The sequence below is a fragment of the Apodemus sylvaticus genome, chromosome 3 (genome assembly GCF_947179515.1).
Source record: "Apodemus sylvaticus chromosome 3, mApoSyl1.1, whole genome shotgun sequence".
NCBI lineage: Eukaryota > Metazoa > Chordata > Mammalia > Rodentia > Muridae > Apodemus > Apodemus sylvaticus.
Genome location: NC_067474.1, coordinates 23,440,300 through 23,462,912, shown reverse-complemented (window position 1 = coordinate 23,462,912; position 22,613 = coordinate 23,440,300). Strand labels below are relative to the sequence as shown.

General features: G+C 42.9%; 1 protein-coding gene across 7 annotated transcripts in view; it reads left to right on the top strand.

Moving 5' to 3' along the window:
• Asph (aspartate beta-hydroxylase) overlaps positions 1-22,613 on the top strand; it is a 225,844-nt gene that overhangs the window by 113,326 nt on the left and 89,905 nt on the right. For all 7 annotated transcript variants that reach the window (XM_052176054.1, XM_052176053.1, XM_052176051.1 and 4 more), the window contains 2 exons: positions 17,205-17,290; positions 21,704-21,790. In XM_052176054.1, coding sequence (XP_052032014.1) covers positions 17,205-17,290; positions 21,704-21,790 — 173 coding nt within the window. The remainder of the gene's footprint in view (positions 1-17,204; positions 17,291-21,703; positions 21,791-22,613) is intronic.

Genomic DNA, 22,613 nt, shown 5'->3' with positions numbered 1-22,613 from the left:
TGATACAAAAAGGAACTGTAGGACATCCTGCACACAGCAAACCCATGTCTATTGCAAAGAGCATCACTACTGGGGTGTGAGGAGCCGTGCTCTCTACAAAGCAGTTCCTGCAGGATAGAGTCCCTCAGCCCGGTGGCCTTATTCCTTGTTAGGCAACCACACCACATATTTTCTTCCCCTGTCCAGAGACACGTACTTTCTCTGCTCAGAGTCCTCACTAAACTGATGGGACTGCCGACTGTCTGTCTCTCCTCTTCTGGTTCATGTGCTGAGTTTTGTCAGCATCCCCCTTTAAGATTAAGTACTCATCGTCTGGAGCCTGTTTAACTGTTACTACCATCCTAACCCTGTTCACGTGTGCACATCACTGAAAACGTAACACAGATAAAATGTTTATACAGCATGGCGCCTTCAGTTGTTAGCCTTTATGTAAAAGCCAGGGTTTGATAAAATTGTGCTTCAGGTAATAAACCATAATTTTTATGCTTCCGAGAAATTTGGCTCCTCTCCCCCAAAGATCACTGGCTTCCCTTGTGTGTACCGATGTATCAGTGATGTTATTACTAGTGTTATTCAGCGAGCCAGAGGCTGGACATAGCATTAATTGCAAATTATAGCCTGAACATAAAACCAATGAACTTGGGTGAGCGTTTAATTTCTGTGCTCTGTCACTTTGATTCATACCGCATCTTGCTTTTTAACTGCTGCCATGAACCCCGCGTGCATTTCTCTGCAGTATATATTTTTTCGTGGCATTTGCAGACAGTCGCAAGAGTCAGGCAGTATAGGGCCCAGCGGGGTATGTGTTGTTGTGCCATTAATTGCATACCTCTGTGCCTCCTGAGGAAGGAGGCCAGAGGCAGATTGTCTTTTACCCCCTGAGAAGTATGATAATAGCTTGACAGTGTGCTTCCTTCAGTATTTCTCGGTGATTATAAAATACAAGTGAAGAGACTTGTTGGAAAGAAAAGAAGAGAAGCGTCTTTAAATCACATTTCAGATTCACAGCATCGAGCGTGGTTAGTGCATTGGCGGTGGGTGGGCACTCTTTGCTTTCTCGGGCAACAGGACCAAGTTCTGTGGGTTTTTAGGATCCAGGATGAGTCTGAATGTGGCTTTGGATGTTGCGAGCATCACTAAAAGCGCAGAAAATGTGAGAGCGTAAACCTCTGTTCAGCCTGTAATAGAGTGTATGTGCCCCCCCCCCCAGGATCATGTTCTTTCCTGCTACTTGTGGGAAATCACTTATTTTAAACTAGAGAATCGCTGTCCTGAAACAAACGATCCTTCTCCCCATGATGGATTAAAGGCAAACAAATGAAATAAAACTAGAAACAAGAAGCCCAGAGATCTGGCACCGTGGTGAATATCTCTAATCCCAGGACGCTAAGATGGAGAGAGATAGGCGTGTCCTGATTTCAAGATGACTCTTTAGCTCTATGTAGAGTTTCAGACCACCAGGGCTGTGATAGATCAATCCTCAAAAGAAAACAAACCCGAAATGTAGTTTTAAGTAAAATGTACATGACCTCCAATTTCAGGTGTTTTAGAAAAGAGATCTAATAAATTGTACTTGTTCCTGCTGCACCAGGCTCTGGATGAACCCGATATGTCACTGCCGTGACAGCCTAGTGTTCTTAATGTCTTAATTGCAAGCGAAGGACGCCAGTTCTCTGGGGCTGGTTCTCTGTGAGGTGTGTATTTATGGACAGTGAGCATCAACAAGCTGAATGAGGTGCAGGCATGTTGGGGAGCCATTAGAGGGATGCTTGGGATGGCGTCTCATTAAATAAACAGCAAGGGAAGTTTCCTTTCCACCTTGGGTGTTAACCTGGAGTTTGGAAACAGCCAACAGAAGAAGCTAAATGCTTAAGGGATTTATGGTAAGACTCACTAGTGCCATTCATTTTCCATGCATGCTTTAAATTGCTGGAGTGAAATAATGTATTCAGCAAAGAGCAAGTTCCTGCTTCCTCCCATGAGTCTCCTTGATTGTGCAATTGGTATCTCATTCTTTAATTAAACTTGTCCAAAGATAGGATCAGCTAAAGTGTTTACTGTATAAATAGTTTTCATTCCCAGTGTGCAAGCTTAAAACCGTGGTATAAAGAGTTTGCCATCTGTTAAAAACCAAAACATGTGGTGTGCTGTTGCATAAAAATAAACCACACATTATTCATATAAAGGATCACAGCATAGTATATCATGGGGGATGACAATAATTTGTGATAGTTTGGAATGTCACCACCTCCTCTCTAAGTGGCAGTATGTTCAGAAGTGCATTATGAAAAGCGGCATGACCATGTATAAGCAGAGGAAATCGAGTTTCATTTTCAATACTTTCTTCTTCTCTTAACATCTGGTCATTCATTTATGACAGAAATTTAAATAATTCCGTCCCTTTGCCGTATCCTCTTGGCACTGCGGCCATCAGATCTCAAAGGATCTGCCTGCTACTGTGTTATTTCTGCTTGTGTATATGCCAGGGAAGCTTCAAGCTGGCCCGTTATCCTCACCATTAAAACCATAGGAACACCACACTGTCTGCAGAGCAAAGTCTTCCTCCTCTAGCACTTCGTCAGAGAAACAGGTCATCTGACTTGTGCAGCTTTGGCCCTTGGCCAGGAAACCCCTCCTTGGTCTCTGAAACCTTGAAGTTACTTCCTTTCTATTTCTACTTCCACACTTCCCTTTCACTTTGGGATCAACTTTCCTCCCTCATGCACCCCAAATGAGATCTGTGTTTTAAAGGCTCCAAACACTGGATTTGTCTACATCTCCTTTCTCACTGGCCCAAGTAGAAGCAGCGGTCTGTGCGTGCACTATAATTCCTATCTTGACTGGCCGTTTGCTCTTCTCTACTTATTCTGGGCCTCCCATGATCTGAAGCATTTGGGTTTATATTTCTATTTAGCCTAGCTTTGAATCTATTACCCTAACTGGCCTGAGGAGAGGCCTCAGTAAGTGCTTGAGTGCTTGGAAGCTGCTCTTAGCATAGCTCAGGATACTGCCATATCCTTACTGGGTTTTCCCACAGCACAGCAATGGGTACAGCTGTTTCAAGTGATTAGAGATCTGGTCATTTCTGACAGGATTGTGTGAGGAGTTTGGACCTTTCAGACAGAACCAGCATCACAGTCTTTGGACTTTTTAGATTCCACTTCAGAACAACAAACTAATTATAAACACTCTCCAGGAAAAGTGTTCAACCGTGATATTCAGCATTATTCTTTCTTTACTTTAAAGATTTATTTTAAATTCTGGTGTGTGTGTGTGTGTGTGTGTGTGTGTGTGCAGGTTCCCATGGATGGCAGAGCAGAGCATTGGATACCCTGGAACTGGAGTTCCAAGAGATGCATGTGCTTTTTTGACTGCTGAGCCATTTCTCCCGCCCCTCAGAATTATTCCGAGGTTTTAAAAATAGAATCTTACTGCAATTATGTTTTACATGTTTATTGTAATACTTTTATGGATGTGTAGTAGGCAAGATAAACTTCAATCAACACAATCTGAGAATTTGATAGGTGTCACAGCAAAGAAGTTACCACCATGAAGACACATCCAGGGACTCAGAAGTTTCCTGTACTCTCTGCATCCTATCTTCTGTCCCTCCCATGCCCCACACAGTCAGTGATAAATCCAGGTGCCTGGGCATTCTCCTTCCTCTTCCAGGACTCTGAGATAGTGGAATTATTCAATGTACAATAGTCAAAGGTAGAGAGGTTTTTTTTTTTTGTTGTTGTTGTTGTAGCTAAAGATTTATTTATTTCTTATTTAGTCTATGTGTGTATACTGTCAGTGTCTTCAGACACACCAGAAGAAGGCATCACATCCCATTACAGATGCTTATGAGCCACCATGTGGTTGCTGGGAATTGAACTCAGGACCTTTGGAAGAGCAGTCAGTGCTCTTAACTGCTGAGCCATCTCCCCAGTCTGAGGGTAGAGTTTTATTGAACAGTTATTCAGAGATTTGTGTTAAGAGTATGCAGTAATACCTTACTTTTGTTTCCAAGCACTGCAAATTTGATTGATACACCAAAGTTTGTTCATCAATCCACTTACAGGCATTTGGATCAGTTCCAGCTTTGGGCAATGGCAAAGCTCTTCAGAATATCCATGGACAAGTCATTGTGAAGACATGTACTTTCATTTTCCCTGAGATATATAGGGACAGAAAGGTTGTATTCTATGGCATATTTTTAACTTCTGAAGAATTCCTAAGCTCTTTCTAATGGATGCATAAATTAATTTCATACTCTCTTGATCATATGGAGTTCTTTCCCATCTTTGCCATTATTTGTTACACAGCAACTGCTGGCCACAGCAGCCTCTCTGACAGGTCTGTGTTTACTTCTCATTTGGTTTTAACTTCCGTTTTTCTTATGACAAATGGTTTTGAACATCTTTTGTTGAACTTTCTTATATTATCTCTTCTTGGAATAAGTGTTTCTTTAAATCGTGCCTTTTTTTAATATTGAGTTTGAAGATTATGTCACAGTATTTTTAAAAAGTAGAGTACAGTTCAATGGCTGGCTGAGAGTGACCCCCTCACTATTTGTCATGTACTCTCTCTCAGCCAGCCATTGAACTGAGCACAGGGTCCCCACTGGGGGAGCTTGAGAGAGGACTCAAGGAAATGGAGGGGTTTGCAGTGCCACAGGAGGAACAACAATATGAGTCACCCAGTACTCCCAGGGCTCCCTGGGACAAAATCATCAACCAAAGAGTACACATAGAGTTACTCATGGCTCCAGACTCATGGGCAGCAGAGGATGGTCTTGTTAGACACCAAAGGGAGGAGAGGCCCTTGGTCCTGGAAAGGCTTGATGCTGTAGTGTAGAGGAATACCAGGACAGGGAAGCGGGGGAAGGTTAATTGGGGAAGGGGAGATGGGATTTTGGGGGGAAAGGGAACCAGGAAAGGGGACAACATTTGAAATGTAAATATAGAATATATCTAATTTAAAAAAGTAGAATACATATCTTGCAAACGTTTTCTCCCATTTTTCATATGTATTGTATTAGTTTGATAAATAGCGTTAATGGATTTTCAAATGTTAGACTTGCAGTGTACAGTTCAGAGTTACGCCTTACTGTTACAGTTTCCTTTGTCTTGTTGGATTGGGCTTGCCAGATATTTGTCGAGAATTCTTTACACCTGTGTGTATGAAGCACACTAGTTTTTCGTGTTGTTTTTATATAATGTCTCTGTCTGCTCTTGGTTTCAGGAGTAGTGCTGGCTCGTGGTGTAAATAGAGAAACAATCTGTTTTCTTCAAGAGTTTATGTGCTACTTCTTCCTCAAATACTTAGTAAAATTCTCCAGTTGAGATTACCTGGCCTAGAATTTTCTCTGTGGGAAGATTTTGAACCACAAGTTCAATTTCTTGACTAGACATTGTGTGTGTGTGTGTGTGTGTGTGTGTGTGTGTGTGTGTGTGTGTGTATTCAGTTGAATTCTTTTTAACTTACTTTATTGTTTTGACTTCCAAGAATTTGGTTCATTTGATCTTGTCTCTTTAATTCATTCACATAGCATTGTCTATCCCCTTATTTCTCCTCTCCTCGTCTTATGATCCATTCACATCTCCCGTTTTCTTCTGGCTGAAATTTGATCTTCATCATTATTTTTGTTTCCTCGAATAGGACCTGGTCTGTCTGCTTTTAGTATTGAGAAACTTGGTTTGTGACCCCTTGCAGTCACTGCTTTCTATTGCCATATGTACAGGGTCTAGGGAACCGTTGTCTCATGAGCTATATAAAATATTTAGAATGTCATCATATTTAATCATAACTTTAGTATTTGAAGGAAATAGTGCCTTCTACTCTACTGCTATTTTTGTCACCTCTGTCTAGAGTAGTAATGGCTTGCTTCTACATTATATCAACTTATAGATTTAAGTCCCTAGTTCTAGTATAAATTAAAATCACATATGTTTATAATGAGAAATGTACCAGTTAAACACAGAACTTGCCCCCTATTTGTTGAACTATGAGAAATAGTTTGATCCCTTTTCTGTTGCCCAAATAAGGGTAAGCATTTCTCCTTCCATCAAGTCCAAGATAGTCCCAGGTGGGTTGCTTGCCAAAGGTCTGCAGCTGGTCATCTTCTATCAACCATCGCTCCTAAAAGCTAAGATTAATAACTTCTGTAACATCAGGTGTTCATTTTTGTTTCAGGAACAAATCTGAAAGGCTCTGTTGGGTTGTCTTTTATTCTGATCATATTTGTTTTAGAGCTTGACAGTGATCTCTCTCTCTCTCTCTCTCTCTCTCTCTCTCTCTGTGTGTGTGTGTGTGTGTGTGTCACATAATCTCATGCAACTTCTGTCTTAAAATATATACTCATTGAAGGAAGCCAGAAGTCACTATTATGTGGTAAACACTTATCAGACCTACAGAACCTGTTGAAAACGAGGCGATTTAGTGATAATTCACTACCAAGAACTCTCTTGTAAATCCCTAAGACGTTACCTGTGTCATGTGTTCCTCCCTGTGTGTAGACGTATCAGAGATGCTGCGCCTCAGAGTCACTTGCCGCTTACCCATCATCAGGGTTTGGGAGTCCCTGTTCATTTTAGGTTCTCTCAGAGATACTGGTGCATAGCCAGACTTGGAGATTATATGAAGGGCTTTGTTTTGACATTAATGGGAAATCACTTTCACAGAAACAAAGCTTTTAAAGGAAGAATTCAAGTACCTTTAAGCACCATTTAAACAAAATTAATGTAGTTTGGAAGACAATTTTCTGACATAAGTCTTTGAAAGTGAGGGTTTTACAGAATTGCATGGCTGGTAATTAGAGACTACAAATCTCATTTTAATGACCACGAGTTAGTTACTGTATTGAGCAGTATGCTTTGGGGGTTGTTGATATGGGTCGCCCCGTGCATTTTAGCCACGTGTGATGCTTTGTGAGCTTGTACTTGTTCAGCTGGCTTTTCTGCCTTCCCTACATTGAATGCGTCGTTTGTGTTTGCTCCTGCGCATGTCCCTGTCCAGCCACCGTCGTCCTTACCCACTTGCTTGCTGAGGGTGGAGCCCACGCCTTGCCTGTGCTGAGCATGTGATCCGCCCTGGAGCTGCACTTTCATCTTCGATCTTGTGTTGCTTAGATACTCAGTTAATGGTCAGGGAACCAGAGGATGAAGATTGTCAGACTGAGTCTGGAGTTCCGCCAGGACTGAGCTCTTCCTCCTGAACAGTGCCCACGGAGAGGGCATTCATAATGGCCGTGTAAGAATACGGACTGCCTTGGCACTGGTGGGGTTTCTCTTACACCTAAAAAACACATCACTTAGTGTCTAAGATTTCTAATGGAACATATGGGGTCACATCTGTTAAAGGATTATTACCCTAGAAGGGGAATGATGTATAATTTATTAAAATAACCCTATGGGGAGACAGCCAACTCCATTTAATGAACTGAAATACTTGTCGCCTCCATGGAATGCTCTCAGCTGCATCTCACAGTATTTCCATCAAGGGGGCAGATGAAAACAATTGCCCTTTATAGACTGTTTACTGTGTTGGATTAGTTAGTGTCTCTTAGCTAAAGAAATATTTATGTTCCCTGTTCAGTGTAAGCTTTGAATATTGGACTCCTGCTGGTTTGTAGTTGATATTTAATTCTGGGGAAAACAAAGGTCCATTATTCCTCCACTGTAGGAGGCCAGGAGGGAGGCACTGTCCACCCTTCCCAGTACACACTGTCGCTGAAGCCTGGCAGCTTAGAAGGAGCCTATCCCCAAAGTGGTCCAAGTATACTCCTTCTCCCACTCTTCTTATGAAGTGTGTAGCCTTAGAGAATGAAGCCTCGCCAGGGGTTACTTTTGGATCAAGTACATTAATTTTCCTTTCTCACATAGCAATAATCCGGAGAAAGGCTCCTTCCAGAAGGACTTCCAATGACTGTGTGCTGATTGGGTTTCTCAACAGCAGAGAATGTGTCTGTCTCTCAATTTACTAGCAGACTGATTGCAGAACCAGTGGCATGCTTAGCAGTAGGGAAGACCTTGCACAATTCCCACCTTTAAATGAAAGAGAAAATGGCTGTGGGCTCCGGCCCACATCCCCTGCTGCTCTCCCAGGAACACTCCAGTGTAGATGCAAGCGTGCTTGTCCCCTGCTCCGCCAAGATTTCCATCAGAAATCTGAGTGTGGGGCTCAGTAGGGGCTTAACCCGCTGCTTACGCTGCCTTCTGACATGTCTTCATGTTTACCTTATGTTGAAATTTATCACTGATTTTTGTCTTAAAAATATCCAGTGTAACTTGTGATTTTAAGTCAGGAAGATTAATATGTATATTAAGATTTGTCTTAATTGTTATTTACCAAGATTACTATAGTAAAATTGCTGTATGTGACTGTTAGCTACATCCTGCATCTTAGGTGGGAAGCACGTTTTCCTTGAGTACTATAATATAGTCTCATAATTCTTTCCCCTAAATCAATTAATTTAACTTGTTGAATCTGCATCAGATTCTGCCCTGGATAACTACTATGATAAAAGCCAGTCACTGTGGTTTTCCTATGTCTGAGGAATACCTGTAGAACTTGAGTATCCTTTATCTGAAATATTTGGAATTAGAAACGTTTTTGATGCCAGAGTTTTGGAATATTCACATATGCACACTGAGAAGCCTTGAGGAGGAGACACAAATCTCGCCATACAGCTCAGTTATATGTATTTCATATAAACTCGATTCATATAGACTGAAGTAACTTTTTTTAATAGTCTGATGGTTCACCTCAATTGTCACTCCTAGGAGATATAAAATCACCTGGGATATAAGCCTCAGGGACTTTAGCTTGATTACTTTAATTAATATTGGAAGACTCACCCATGGGCGGCACCATTCCCTAAGCCAATTTCCTGGACTGTATAAAAAGGGGGGCAGTGAGCTGAGCACAGGGCTCTTCCCTCTTTGCTTCCTTGCGGTGGGTGCAGCTCTATGCCTCAAGCTCTTGACAGCCTGCCATGGTCCTTCCCTGCCATGATGAAACCTGGAACTTCAAATAAACCTCTTCATCCTTGATTTTGTCAGGATATCTTATCATACTAACAGGAAAAATAACTAAGACATACATATTTAGTATTTTTTGCATGAAACAGAGTTTGCATGTATCTAAGTATCAGATTTGTTACAACATGTGTTACTCAGAAAGCTTCAGACTTCTGGGCATGTTACTAAAATCCCTTCATTTGAGGGAGATAAAACAACCAGGACCCTTCTTGTAAGGTCCTAATGTAAACCAAGTTGGGATTTCACTAGAGTTCCCCTGGGAAAGTTAATGAGATATTTAGGCTTACTTAGAGCAGTGGGTGGGGCATTACATTCATTCAAGAGCATGGATGACCCTAGAGAATCTACACTCAAGGTATGTACACAGCATGATTGATGGCTGCCTGTGCCTGAGTAGATGGAATTCGCTCTACTCATCATTCCTGTCTTAATTAGGGTTTTACTGCTGTGAACAGACACCATCACCAAAGCAACTCTTATAAGGACAACATTTAATTGGGGCTCACTTACAAGTTCAGAGGTTCAGTCTATTATGATCAAGGTAGAAGCATGGCAGAATCCAGGCAGATGTGGGGCTAGAGAAGCTGAGAGTTCTACATCTTCATCCAAAGGAAGCCAGGAACAGACTGGCTGCCACGTGCACGTGGCTAGCAGGAGGGTCTCAAAGCCCATCCCCACAATGACACACTTCCTCCAAGAAGGCCACACCTCCTAATAGTTGTCACTCCCTGGCCCAAGCATTTTCAAACCAACACACTTACCCACCTATATCCTCTTGTTCCTCCTAGAGATCCTATGGCCACATGCAACAAATGTAGAATTGGATACAATTTGTGGTACTGGTGGGTGTGCAGGGGAGGCTGGATGCTAAGGTAAGGGCTCCATGACCCAACCTGGCTTTTCCCTTCCTTCCAAGAGGAAAGGTCAACAAACCCAGCTGTGATGATCTTTGTCGAGCAAGCCTACCTGGACTTAGAAAATGGAAATATTTTGGCTAGGAGGATAACCCTGTACAACAGAGCATTTCAGATTTGCGCTTTATTGGTTTTCTTCCTTCCTTCCTTCCTTCCTTCCTTCCTTCCTTCCTTCCTTCCTTCCTTCCTTCCTTCCTTCCTTCCTTCCTTCCTTCCTTCTTTCCTTCCTTCTTTCTTAAGTTCTTTCTTTCTTAAGTTCTTTCTTAATTTCTTTCTTCCTTTTTTCTTTCATCGCTCCCTCCCTCCCTCCCTTCCTTCTTTCCTTTCTTTCTTTTGATTAGGCAAAGGTGTCATGCTATAACACACATAGAGAATATAGTTTGAAGGAGCCATGTCTCCTCTTCCATCATGTGCATTCTATGCCTCAAACGCAGATGTCAGTCCAGGCAGCAAGTGTCCTCACGAATGTGCCATTTGTCCAAACCAGGATTTTGGATTAGAGATTCTCAGAGTGTAATAGGGTTTGGGGAGCAAGAGAAGTGCAGTGTAGCTCCATAGGAACAGTGTGGGTCAGGAGAGTCACACCTCTACCAAAGCATTGTTTGACCATAGAGCAAATGTGAAGTTAAAAAAGATGAAAGTCTTTATACATTTACTAATAAGATACATAACTAATAAAATAACAATGGAATTTCCATTGAATTGAAAAAAAAAAACAGAATTTTAAAGCACATTGAGAAGCTATATGTCAGAATTGTAACTAGTGTTGTTGTGGTGCTTAATGCCCAGACAATCCTTCATGGCAGACAGGCAGAGCAGATACCTTCATGCACTGATGGTAACATCCATCAGCTTAGCCAGCTATTTCAAACCACCGACAAGTGGCAGCCTGGAGACTCACACCCTCATCTTGCTACTGAGCTAGGGTGTGCTTGTGTAATGTAACTGGGTACTCACGACACAAAATAAAGGAAAATTACTATGGTTTTATAAAACTACCTTTATCTTTAGAGACAGTAATACAAAGTTGGTGGTTCCTTTGTACAATGTACTACTTAGACTAATACTTAATTCCACTCTGCCATCATGATCAAAGCTATGAACAACCCACTTTCTCAATGTCTGGGCCAGATGCCAGAGAGAGAAAGCAGTTGTAAAGACTGTTGGCAGTGCAGTCTGCTGGGGGCAACCTGAGACCCAGTCTTGGCTCCTGAAGTTTACAGAATGCGTGTCCTGGGTAAGAGACACATGTTTAACTTTTTAAGTGCTCAATAAATGACAACTATATATCAACAATGAATTTCCCTGGCAGTAACCCACACCCATAAATCCAGGAACTTGGGATGCTCAGGTAGGAAGATCCCTGAGATAGCAGGTTCCAGGCCAGTGTAAATAACACAGTGAGACCTTTGTTTTATAAACAAGACAAAAAGAATTTTGAGAAGCCCAGAATATGACTCAGTTAGTAGAGTGCTTACCTAGCATTCATAAAGCCCTGGGTTCCGTCTTGATCTCTGCACTTCTTAAAACCTGCCACGGTGACTCATGTCTAGAATCATGCCTATAATGGAGTAGGAGGATCAGATGTTCAAGGTCATTTTCAGATGTAAATCAAGGCCATCCTGGGCTACATGAGACTATATCCATATAGAGGGAGAGGGAGGAAAGGAGGGAGAGAGGAAGGAAGGGGCATGGTGGGGAGAGAGAGAGAGAGAGAAAGAGAGAGAGAGAGAGAGAGAGAGAGAGAGAGAGAGAGAGAGAGAGAGAGAGTTTGATAACACATATAAAAGCAAGCTGTGCTATGGAGTTTTGATATCCCACTAAAAATAGCTGAACTTTACAAACCTAGAAGCTCCTGGTTAGCTGTGCCTATATCCTGCCATATCTGTGCAGACCAATTAAATTCACTTAGAATAGGACATGCGACATACGACCAGTGCTCTCCATGAGTTGTTCTGAGGAAAATCGCTCGAGCCTAACTCTCTTCTTTTTCTTGTCTTCCTCTTCTGTCCTTCCCGTTATGGTGGACTGGACATTTTGGGTTAGGTATTCTTTAAAGCAATGTTCTCTGATCATTGTCTATCTTAGTTTCTTGGGCTGGAGGAGGTCACACATACAACTGTAGTTTTTATTTTAAGACAGCGAATATACCTAAATTTCAAACTGACCCTGCTGCCATCCCTTCTAGGGTGTCTGGGTTTGTTCATGCATTCATACATCCACATTAACAGTATGAAGAGTGTTTCTTCCTTCATCTCCTCCTTTTCCTCCCGCTCCTTGTCTTCCTTCTCCTCTTCCTCCTCTTCCTCCTCCTCCTACTTCTTCTAGAAAAAAGTATTATACAAGCACAGAGAAGGTACTCTCTTTTGATGAAGGATAGTAAATGACTTTGCTTTAAAACAGGATCAAAGGTGGTGAGGTAGAGGATTCTTTAACGGAAGTAGTGGAAGTGTCTACCAAATAGAGAAAACACCACAAAAAAGTCAAATATGCAGTCTTGCATCATATTTTGAAGGCTGAATACAGGAAATGTAGGCTTCACAGGTAAGTGTCTAAGATAGAGATAGGGGTCAACTTGGGAAAGGCAGGGATGCTGGTTCCAGGAAACACACAGTGAAGAAATTCCTTGTTAATGCTATTCCCTAGAATAATTATAGCATTTCAGGTGGGTTTATGGGAGACATTCACACAGTTAAACTAATGTCTATGTTTAATTAGTAATTAAAATATGTCAAGGCGGACAGAAACAGATCCTCTGTCTCTCTGGGTGGCTTCTATCTACACGTAGAATCCTTTGTCAGGGTGGCCATGCCTGGGTCTTATCATTGCACTGGTCTTCTGTGCCGTTGTTTGTGTTCTTCCTGCAAACACTGTGATCATTGAGCGTGTGCACTGAACTCTGTTCACTCTTATAGCAAGCTTGGCATCAGTAGGTTCCGTCTTTGCACAGGCAACAGCAAGTCAGTGCCTGTAGGCCCTGAGCAGCAGAATGGTATTTGTGGCACCAAACTTTAGTGTATGTCTGTCCTTTCCCTTAAAATGTAAACAGCTAACAGCAGAGGTACACCTTACTGGTTGCCTTAGTGTCCTGTCCTGTTGTGGTGATAAAATGTTTTGACAAAAGCAGCTTAAGGGGGGGAAGGGGTTGTTTCAGCTCATAGTTCAAGGTGGAAGTCCATCATTGTGGAGGAAGTTACAGCAGCAGCAGCAAGGTACACCACATCTGCAGTAAACAAAGAACGTGTGTACCCAGCCCCCTTTCTCAACAGCTGGGACTGAGTTACAGGGAGATTACTTCCTCCACTGCCTAGATGGCTACCCTTGCTCAGGTATAGTTATGGTTTTCATTATTCCAGGACCGTTCCACTTCTTCTAATATACATTACTACTACTCCTAATCTACCACGTACAACTATAGACTGGACATCACTAATCTCAAAATCAGAAATGCCGCAGGATACAAAACATTTTTGTGTATTGATAGAATTCCACAAGCAGAAAAATCCCATATCTGATATGATGCATATTATTCAAATACAGGAACACTAAACTAATGTAGAGAATTTCCTTCAAGAGTGCATGCTGTGTGTGTGTGTGTGTGTCTGTATGTGTATGTCTGTGTGTCTGTGTGTGTGTAATGTATACATATATGTAGTAGATGAATTTCATATGTAGACCTAAGTTCAATCACAAAGATAATATATTTTACATATGCAAAGATCTCAAAATGCAGTATATTTGAAATCTGAACGACTTCTTATCCTAAGTATTTTGTAAACAAAACATGTACTCACTTTTCTCAAATCCAGTTTCCCCCTCTTGTTCCTTAGTAACACTTTCTGTGGTTTGGATAAGCCTTTGTCTCCACAGTAGGTGTGTCCTTGAAGGATATTGGGATCCTAGCCCCTCCTCATCCTCTTGCTTTCTGGTTGCCCAAAGTGAGCAGCCTCTTCCTGTCTGTGCTAAGTGTCATGGTGTACTGCTTCAGCCCAGGACTGAAATCTATTGAGCATACATTAAGACCTCTGAAAATGTATGCCAAAAGTAACCTTCCCATGATGTAAGTTGATCATCTGGTTTATTGTACAGTATTGAAATACCAACTTTACATAAGACTAGCTTCCTTTTGAAAATTCCTGTTGAATTCCAAACACGGTCATTTAAAAGGTTAAGACTTCAAATTTTCTCTACTTGATGACTAGTGCAAGAGAAAGTGTGCTGAGTCTTGTCCTGACAGGAACTGGAATCATCGGTCCTGTAGCTTGTTCATTTGCCTCCAGAATAAGGATAGGATGGATGTTTGTAACTGAGAAAATGTCCCCATGATTATAAACACTTAGACATAAAAATGACCATGATAGGCTAAAACTTGAATTTCAGTATGAAAAATGGGGCAGACTACATTCTTGGTAGTGGGTGCGATGAGATTTTAATATTTTCTCCATGTTTGTGCTGTTAAGGAAATATTGTGGGACTAGGGTGCTTACATGTGACTCTTTAATAGGCATTTTATCTTATCGTAGACTATTCTGGGTTCCCTAGACTGCCAATAATTTTTTTTTCTTCTAAATACATCTCATATGAACTTAAGCTTCATGCCTGGTGACCCAGAGGACACCTTGGGGTAATCTACAGAGCCAGCGTGAAGCCCACCATCAGGAGCTCAACAGCCTTTCCCGGAGGCTCTGAAGCCCCTCTGTGGACACGGGAGATGCAAGCCGTCACCAAGATGACGAGACAGGAACAATGTGCAGCCCAGAAATCCCATTGTTTGCCAGTATTTTCAATTGCTTTTTAAAACAGTTTTGAACAGGAGAACTAGGAGCAAACAGAGGGGAGAAGGAGAAGAAAGCAGCTCACAGGAAGACCAGAGCAGTCATTTTTGTTGTATAAACAATGGGATTAAAGGTACTTAAGGTTTCAGTTTAACTTCTGGGGAGAGAGGAGTGGAGACCCGGCTTTAGGTCAGAATAACCGATTTCTCAATGGCCAGCCCCAGACCCGGGCATACTTGCTCAGTCTGGGGAACAGATAGCTCTCGTTCTTCAGGGAAAGCCTCCTCTGTGAGTTGATCAGTTCTGAGTTATCAGTTCCGATGTATGATATCCGTATTTTCTTCTGAGAGCACCCATGCGTCAGGAGGTCAGGCAGCCTCCTCGGCGTGCCCTCTCCCGAGTCACTGTTCACCGTGTGTTTGTGCTCTCTTCAGGCAGCCAGCCTGCCTCCAAACCTATGTTCATGGGGACGCTGAAGGGCTAGGACGCAGGTATCCCGGCACATTCTTTACCAATAACTCAGATCCTCTCTGCTCTGGAGCGAGGCAGGAGGCCAAGGGCTCTGTTTCTAGTCTACTTCATTTGAGCCACCTGTTGGTAAGCACTTAGATTTATAGTCATGCAAAGCAAAACAAACAAATGAACAAATAAAACAAAAACTATAGATTGTTGGTGGCTCAGTGTGAAAATGAATCTCTTAGAGCCCCATGGTCTGCTGAAGACCCGACCCACAGAGACTTGTCGTTCCAGGGTCCCGCTGAAGGAAGGAGCTATGGTGCCCACAGTGAGGGAGGGAAGATAAGGGACCCAGCAGAGCCATGGAAAAGAGTCATTACAGAAGTGAGGCAGGGTGGAGTGAGGGTGTGTTCGCCTGTGCCAGATGAGCCAGGAAGATCTAGATCCAGTAAAACAAGAAAGAAAAGAGCAGGTGGGCTGTGGGGACATCACAGCATTAACAGCCAAGGGCCAGCATGGGCTACATGGTAGGGCCTGGGCTAACTGTTTCATGCATGGCACTGATCTCCCTTAACACTCTTCTGAAGCAGAAAAGAGAGACTCAGGGTTAGAACCCTCCCTGGTGTGTGTGTGTGTGTGTGTGTGTGTGTGTGTGTAACCATCTTGGGCTGACAGAGCCCAAGAAAACCTAGCAAGTGATATGCAGAGACTTTTCATTTCTCAGGCAGAGGATGTGGGTATATGGGTGTATACAGTCTCCCTTCTGTGTCCCAGAATAAGGTAAAGGTTTATAAGTTTGTACATTTAATGTAAAAAGAATTGAGCTCATCTTTGGATTGTTCCCCTTTATCCCACTGTGTACCTTTTCCAGGTGTGAGTCCCTTCTCTATCTGGAAGCCTCTGCTTTACCCTTCAAGTGTCTGCCTTTGGCAAGCTGGGCTCTCAGGGAAGTCCATGTACCCGAGTATTCTGGGGTCCTGGACAGTGTGCGCCAGCAGGCTTACCCTTACTGACACTTGCAGAGTCTGATGCCTTTAGGAGAAGGGCTTTGGTTTACACAGCACCCCAAGCCATGTGCTAAATCCATGCTAAATCCACCTCAGCTTTAGCTTAAGAATAGTGCATCCCCTGCAGGAGTCTATGATTTGGGCTTAGGAAGGACAGGGATGAATATGATACTAGAAGTCATATGTGGGGGAGAGATCATCAAAAGGACATGCATGGTGGAGGAGAGGAGGGACAGGGAAGAAGACATGAGCCTCAGAAGAAGGAAGAGATGGCAAGAGAGCTATCAAACTCAGCAGTACGGGAGGCTTTATCAGCCAGGCTTTGAATGAAATCATAGTGGTATTTTCAGCTCAGAAACTTAAGAAAAGACATTTTATGTAGAAATTGGCATAAGAAATAGTGCTAAGAATAAGAAGAATGGAGCCTGCAGTGTTCTCATTTAGCAGAAGCATAGACTCTGTGGGGTGGTTGTGACTTCCTGTGATAGGTTTTCCTGTCAAGTATGAGTATGACTCGTGGCATCCCAAGGCAGTACCAACAGAAGGACTAAGATTGGTGGCCACAAGTCACCAGAACAGGCCTAACAACATTAAGATTCTAATCAGCCAGTGAGTACACACTGTTAGAAAGGTTCACCCACTGACTTCTTCAAAATGCTGTCTGTATTCCATTTATACATAGGGAATTTTTGCGCCAGGTAGTGCAGGATAGCCTACACGAGGCAGCATCATTCTACATGTTACTGGTTATTACCAATGTGCTTATTGGTTCAAAGTGACCTGGGATATTCTTGCCCCAGCATTTACATGCTGGACAGCAAAGCAACTGCATTGACAAAAAGCAAATTAAGTCCTCTCCCCCTTTCCCTCTCCCCTTCTCCCTCTTCCGTTCCTCTCCCCTTCTCCCCCTCCCTCCCCCCTCTCCTCTTCTCCCCTTCCCTCCCCTCCGTCTCCTTTTCCTTCTCCTTTCCTTCTTCCTCCCTTCTCCCCCCCCTCCCCTCATCCCCCTGTGTCTTCTCCTTTCAGTTAAGAAGAAGAAGCCCAAACTTCTGAACAAATTTGATAAGACAATTAAGGCTGAGCTGGACGCTGGAGAAAAGCTCCGGAAAAGGGTAGGTTGCTATTTTTGTTTTGCACAAAAGTGTATGAAGGTTTCATTGCTACAATCCTGGGAATTGCAGGACTAGGAGAAGTGTAATAATGATGGAAACAACAACAGTAAATGTAAAATAAATCATCTGTGGCTTTCCCGGCACCTCAACACATTTCTGTGTGAACCGGGTCACACGGGACAGAACTGCCCCCAAGGGCCACAGAGGAAGAGAGCGAGCCACAGGTAGGTCCTGGTGTCAGCCCACCAAATCAAGTTCTAATTCCATGGATTCCGTAACCACTTGGGCACGGCAGCTTCAGTTTCCCCATTTATACAAATGAAAGCCATGCGAACAGTCCTAAATCCCTCTTGCTTTTTGTAAAGCTCACATTAGAAGAAACCACATCATCACTGCCATGCACTGTCTCCCTACCACCAGCTAATTCTGTAGTGTATCAGTGCACACATGAAAGGTATTGTCCAGCAGCAGTGGCCGTGAAATGTCACAGGTTTAGTATTTTCCTCACTTAGATAAATAAAGCTCATGACAACTCTGCTCTGTCATCAAGTAATTGCAATGTTCTGGCTTCTTGCCAGATGGTCCAGCCTTTGAAAACAATGAGTTAACATTATATTGAAGTCTGTATCTCCCTTAGCCTGGTCACAGTCATGTAATATAATAATAATATAATCCACACTATCTTTATTATACTCTAGTTAGGATCTTTAAGTATCTGATTGCTTCCCTTAGAAAGTTCCTTCGATTGTATTTAAGTTTAGAGTCTGCACTGCTTGTGAGTTTTTCTGGCGTGTGCATTTCTGTTGAGCAGCCATTAGCTACAAGAGATGGACAGGAAGCAAGCAAGCCAGGACACAGCAATAAGAAGAGGACGCAAGTTAGGGGCGGAAGTGGGAGACGTTTGCACTTCTTACCTGTTTACCTGAAGTAGCAGAAGCAAAAGGCGTCTGTGGCCAGCACTAGAGAGGACTTCATAAAGGAGCTTTGGTCCACCCTGGTCACCGGCAGATAGAAATACCGACTCCAGAGGATGCTATTGACAGGAGTCGCTGCACCCACGTTTTTGTGAATAGGATGATTTCTGCATTTATTTTGTCTCACTTCATAAAGCAAAGCCACTATGGCTTTTGTTTATGGTGTGTGTGTGTGTGTGTGTGTGTGTGTGTGTGTGTGTTTGGGGTTGGTAATGGGGGTGGGGGATTTGTGTTTTGTAATCCATATGAGCCAGTGGCAGTCTTCCCTCATCTCGGGTGTTTTCTTCACCTTCTCTGCTCCAGATAGATTATGCATGCAATTTGGAGCTAAGACATCAGTAAAAGACCTTAAAGAAGGAGTTTTCAGTGTTTATGAGTGAAGAGCGTGGCTCTCCTGAGTTACCAAGGAGTTCATGAGTCAGTAGGTTTTAAAGTGCCGGCCCTGTCCACAGGGTGTCCTCCCGTCTTGCTCATTTGGAGAAATGATGGTGTTTTCCTGTAGGAGCACTGTGAGCCTGTAACAGGACACATTAAAGAGGCAGAAACAGCAGCCACATGCGACCTTCTCTCCAGATGTGTTGTGACAAAACCATTCACATAATTAAATCTTGTTTACGATTGTTTTTATAGCTAGCATTTTCGAAGGATACAGCTCTAGAGGAGAATCGTTGAGGGCAGAGATAAGGTGCCCCAGACGCTAGTCTGGCCGCCTTTACGTCGCATGTCCAAATTCTTCCCTTTGGGGAGGCATATGCCTGCTTTTTATGTTTCATCCAAAAAAGTATAAAGCTCAGATCACATTTGAATAATCAAACGCAAAGCTTTAAAAGTGCATTTATTTATCCATTGATTGTGTGCATATGCATTTGTGTGTGTGTGTGTGTGTGTGTGTGTGTGTGTGTGTGCACATGAGTACATGGGCCGACCCTGCAGATCCAAGGACAACTTGCTACCATCAAATTTGGATTGTCAGGCCTGGTGGCAAGCACCTTAGCTTACCGAATCATCCTGTTGTTCCTGAATCACACGAATTGTTAAAAAATCATGTGTTATTTAAGATTTTTCCTTTTCCCCCACCTCCCAACATACACAGGGGTTGATATAACCTAATGGAATAATTCATTTACTTTCTGGAATTATTTTTATAATGGTACTTTATTATAATGAAATTATTATCATAATGGTAATATAAATAAGGGTTTTTAAGGGAGGAGGTAGGTTATCTGCTCTCCTTGGTTTTTGTTGTTATCAGTGGTGGTAGTTTGTTTGTTAGTTTGTTTTATAGGAGGTGGGGGTAGTAAGACAATATAACAAAACTGTATTAAAATGAAAACAGGAAAGGCCACACACACCACAAGCTTTGAATCATGCTATAGACAAAGACACCTCCACTTTATTGCAGGCAGAATGAGAGAAACAGAAGCAACTAGAATATGTGTTCAGTGTAATGGCCGGCTGCACCAAGCCCATAGTGCAATGCTCTGCTGCACATCTGGATGCTTACCGAAGGGTCTTCATCCCCCACTTCCCACACCACCCCAGTGGATTCCACCATCCATCTGGCTTCATGCCAAAACAGCATGGCCCATGTATGCATCACTCCAGTGAACTGTCTATATAAGTAAGCGACATTGAGGGACAGATCATTTCTAGGCAATTCATTATAAATACTGGATGCTTTTAAAATCAGAATAAATTTTAAGTAGTACTGTTAGTAGCTAGGGAAGACCTTGAAGGAAAGAAGCTGACTGAAAACAGACCCATGAACAGTACAGCTAGTCAACCCAGGAGTGAGCAGCTATGATGATGCCCAGTGGAAACCTTGTAGCCTGTGGCTTGAGGTGATCCCAAGGATGCCTAGGAGAGCCAGAATGGGATGATGCTACGTTTGCCAAGGAGGAACAATATGCTGTAAAATCTGTTATGAATCCGGTACTCCTGATTTGGGGTCTGTTAGTAGCACAATGGCCACAAAAGTGGCTTGGGCAATTAATGTTGTGTATAAAATAAGCTGAAGAGAGTCTACCAAAAGATAGCAAACTGGAATCCCTGGACTCCACCTGGGTTTCATGGCTCAGAGAACAGGTCCTTCACATGTGATTGCCTTCAAGATCTAGAGGCTGAGATTACACTGGAGTCTCCATTTAGTCCCTAAGTGTAGTGATCATTGCTTAAGAGAGGGAAACTTGATGCAGAACGAGGCACACAGAATTTGATGGCAGTAGGAGCGTTGGGGTCCACAAGTCAAGGAACACTGGCAAGAAGAAAGAAGTGGGACTTCCCCTAGGGCCTCTGGAGAAAGCCTGATCTTAGCAGTATTTTTATTTTAGCCCAGAAGAAGTGATTTTTGATGTCTACTTGCCCAGAATTGTGAGAAAACATATTTCTCCTGTTTTAAGGCACCAAGTTTATACTGGTGTGGTCCTGTATGCACAGGAAGCTAAGCCAACACTGGTAGATTCAAAAATGGTCTCCCCAAAAGATAATCTTGTTTTCCTGGGGCCCATAAATGTTGCCTTGGAAATACCTTAAAAATTAGTCTTTCTAGATATGATTTTCATGGCCTATCTGGAAAGGACTCTAATGTGTCATTTCCAGAAAGAGAAACAGAGATTTGATCCAGAAGACAGAAGAACAGACAGTCAGATACAAATGAAGACCATGTGGAGACGGAAGAAGAGATTGGAACGATGTAGCCATGGGCCAAGGGATGCTGACAGCTTTGGGAGCTGCCTGGCATGAGCAGAGTCTCCCTTGGAGCCTTTCTTTCCAACACCTTGATTCCAACATCTCGAAGCCAGTTTCAGTCTTCATTTGTCCAGCCAGGAAATTTTCAGTAATTTGTTACATTCCTCCATAGGAAATTGATGGTATTTATTTTTAAAGAACCATAGAGAGCTCATGCATGCCACACAGGCAGCCGTGTGGTCCACTAAGCCAGAGAAACCAATCAACCCTGACTTCCACCAGAGCGCAGTGCTGTGGCCACGTGGCCCTCACAGACTCCTTGGTTAGTTCTCCTGCTTTCCAGACACTTCAAAGCTGTGGTGATGCCTCATTGCCTCTGACAGGCCCAAGGCATCCTACTGCTAGAAGTGTTTGCCCCCACATAAAACTTAAATATCCTCATTAAGAAAGCATGTGGGGACTCTGTAGATTGAGAAAAAAAAACATGATTATCTTCAACAAAATTCATTTTTCATCATTACCAGCACACATCATTTTAAAAATTAAGATTATAACACTCATTACAGTTTTATGTTTGTTACTTAACCAAGCTGGTTTTTTGTTTGTTTGTTTGTTTGTTTGTTTTTAAGTGGGCTACTGTATTTGGCACTCAGAAAGAAGTCTAAACAATTCTTTGGTGACTTATAAAAGAACAAAACTAAATATTGGTATTCAGTGGCATTGTATTTATGCAGTTGTGCCTCCCTAACAGGGTAAGATCGAGGAAGCAGTGACTGCATTTGAAGAGTTGGTTCGAAAGTACCCTCAGAGCCCACGAGCACGATACGGCAAAGCGCAGGTACCCCGGGCCCATCTCATCAGAATACTATTCTGGCAGTCACAAGTTCAGTGTAACCAGATTCTTCACTCTTTTGTGTGTGCTTTTCTTTTTTCATCTGTTTGTTTTATACTTCCGGTATAGTCAGTTTCCCAAGTGTGTGGGTGGGGTGAGGGATGGGGTGGGGGATACCATGTTAATTAAGGCTGTTTTCAATACTGCGTGCTACTGCGTCTATAGCATTCAGTTGACTTATCTTGCCATTGGTCCTGTATCAATGTATCTCCCTAGAATTTCCTTATGGCTTTGATTTCAGGCTCTTTGGTGTTTGTAGGCTCCATTGTGTCACTGAAGAGTGTAAATCTGTCTTGTAGAGACCTTTTTCAAATGTGACAGCACACGTGTCTCATTTCTTAACAGCTACCTCCCTCCTCCTTTCTGTCCCCGTCACCTCCCATGCTTTGTCATCTTCTAGCTCTTGTCCCAAGGCCTGCCGCACTCACCTGCAGCTTCACGAACCCACCTGTGAGGCGATGTCTGGTTTGCGTTTGTTCAATAGTCAGATGTGGTCACCAAAGAGGATGTAGAAATGGCTCGGCATAAAATGGCTTATTCTATTCCTGACCTAAAGACAGGAAGTGGGTTCCCTCGACACTGCCACAGGAAAGATGGCAGGAATGGACCGCAGACCCGGAAGGAAGATTTACCATGATCCTTTGCGGCTGGCTGTGAGGAAAGCGAGGGGAGGTGGAGTGCCAGCCCAGGGTTGCCTGGTTTGAAGAGCCCTGGCAAGCCTGGGCCACCAGAATGGCTTCTAGCTGCCGAGCATCTGGCTCTGGCGTGG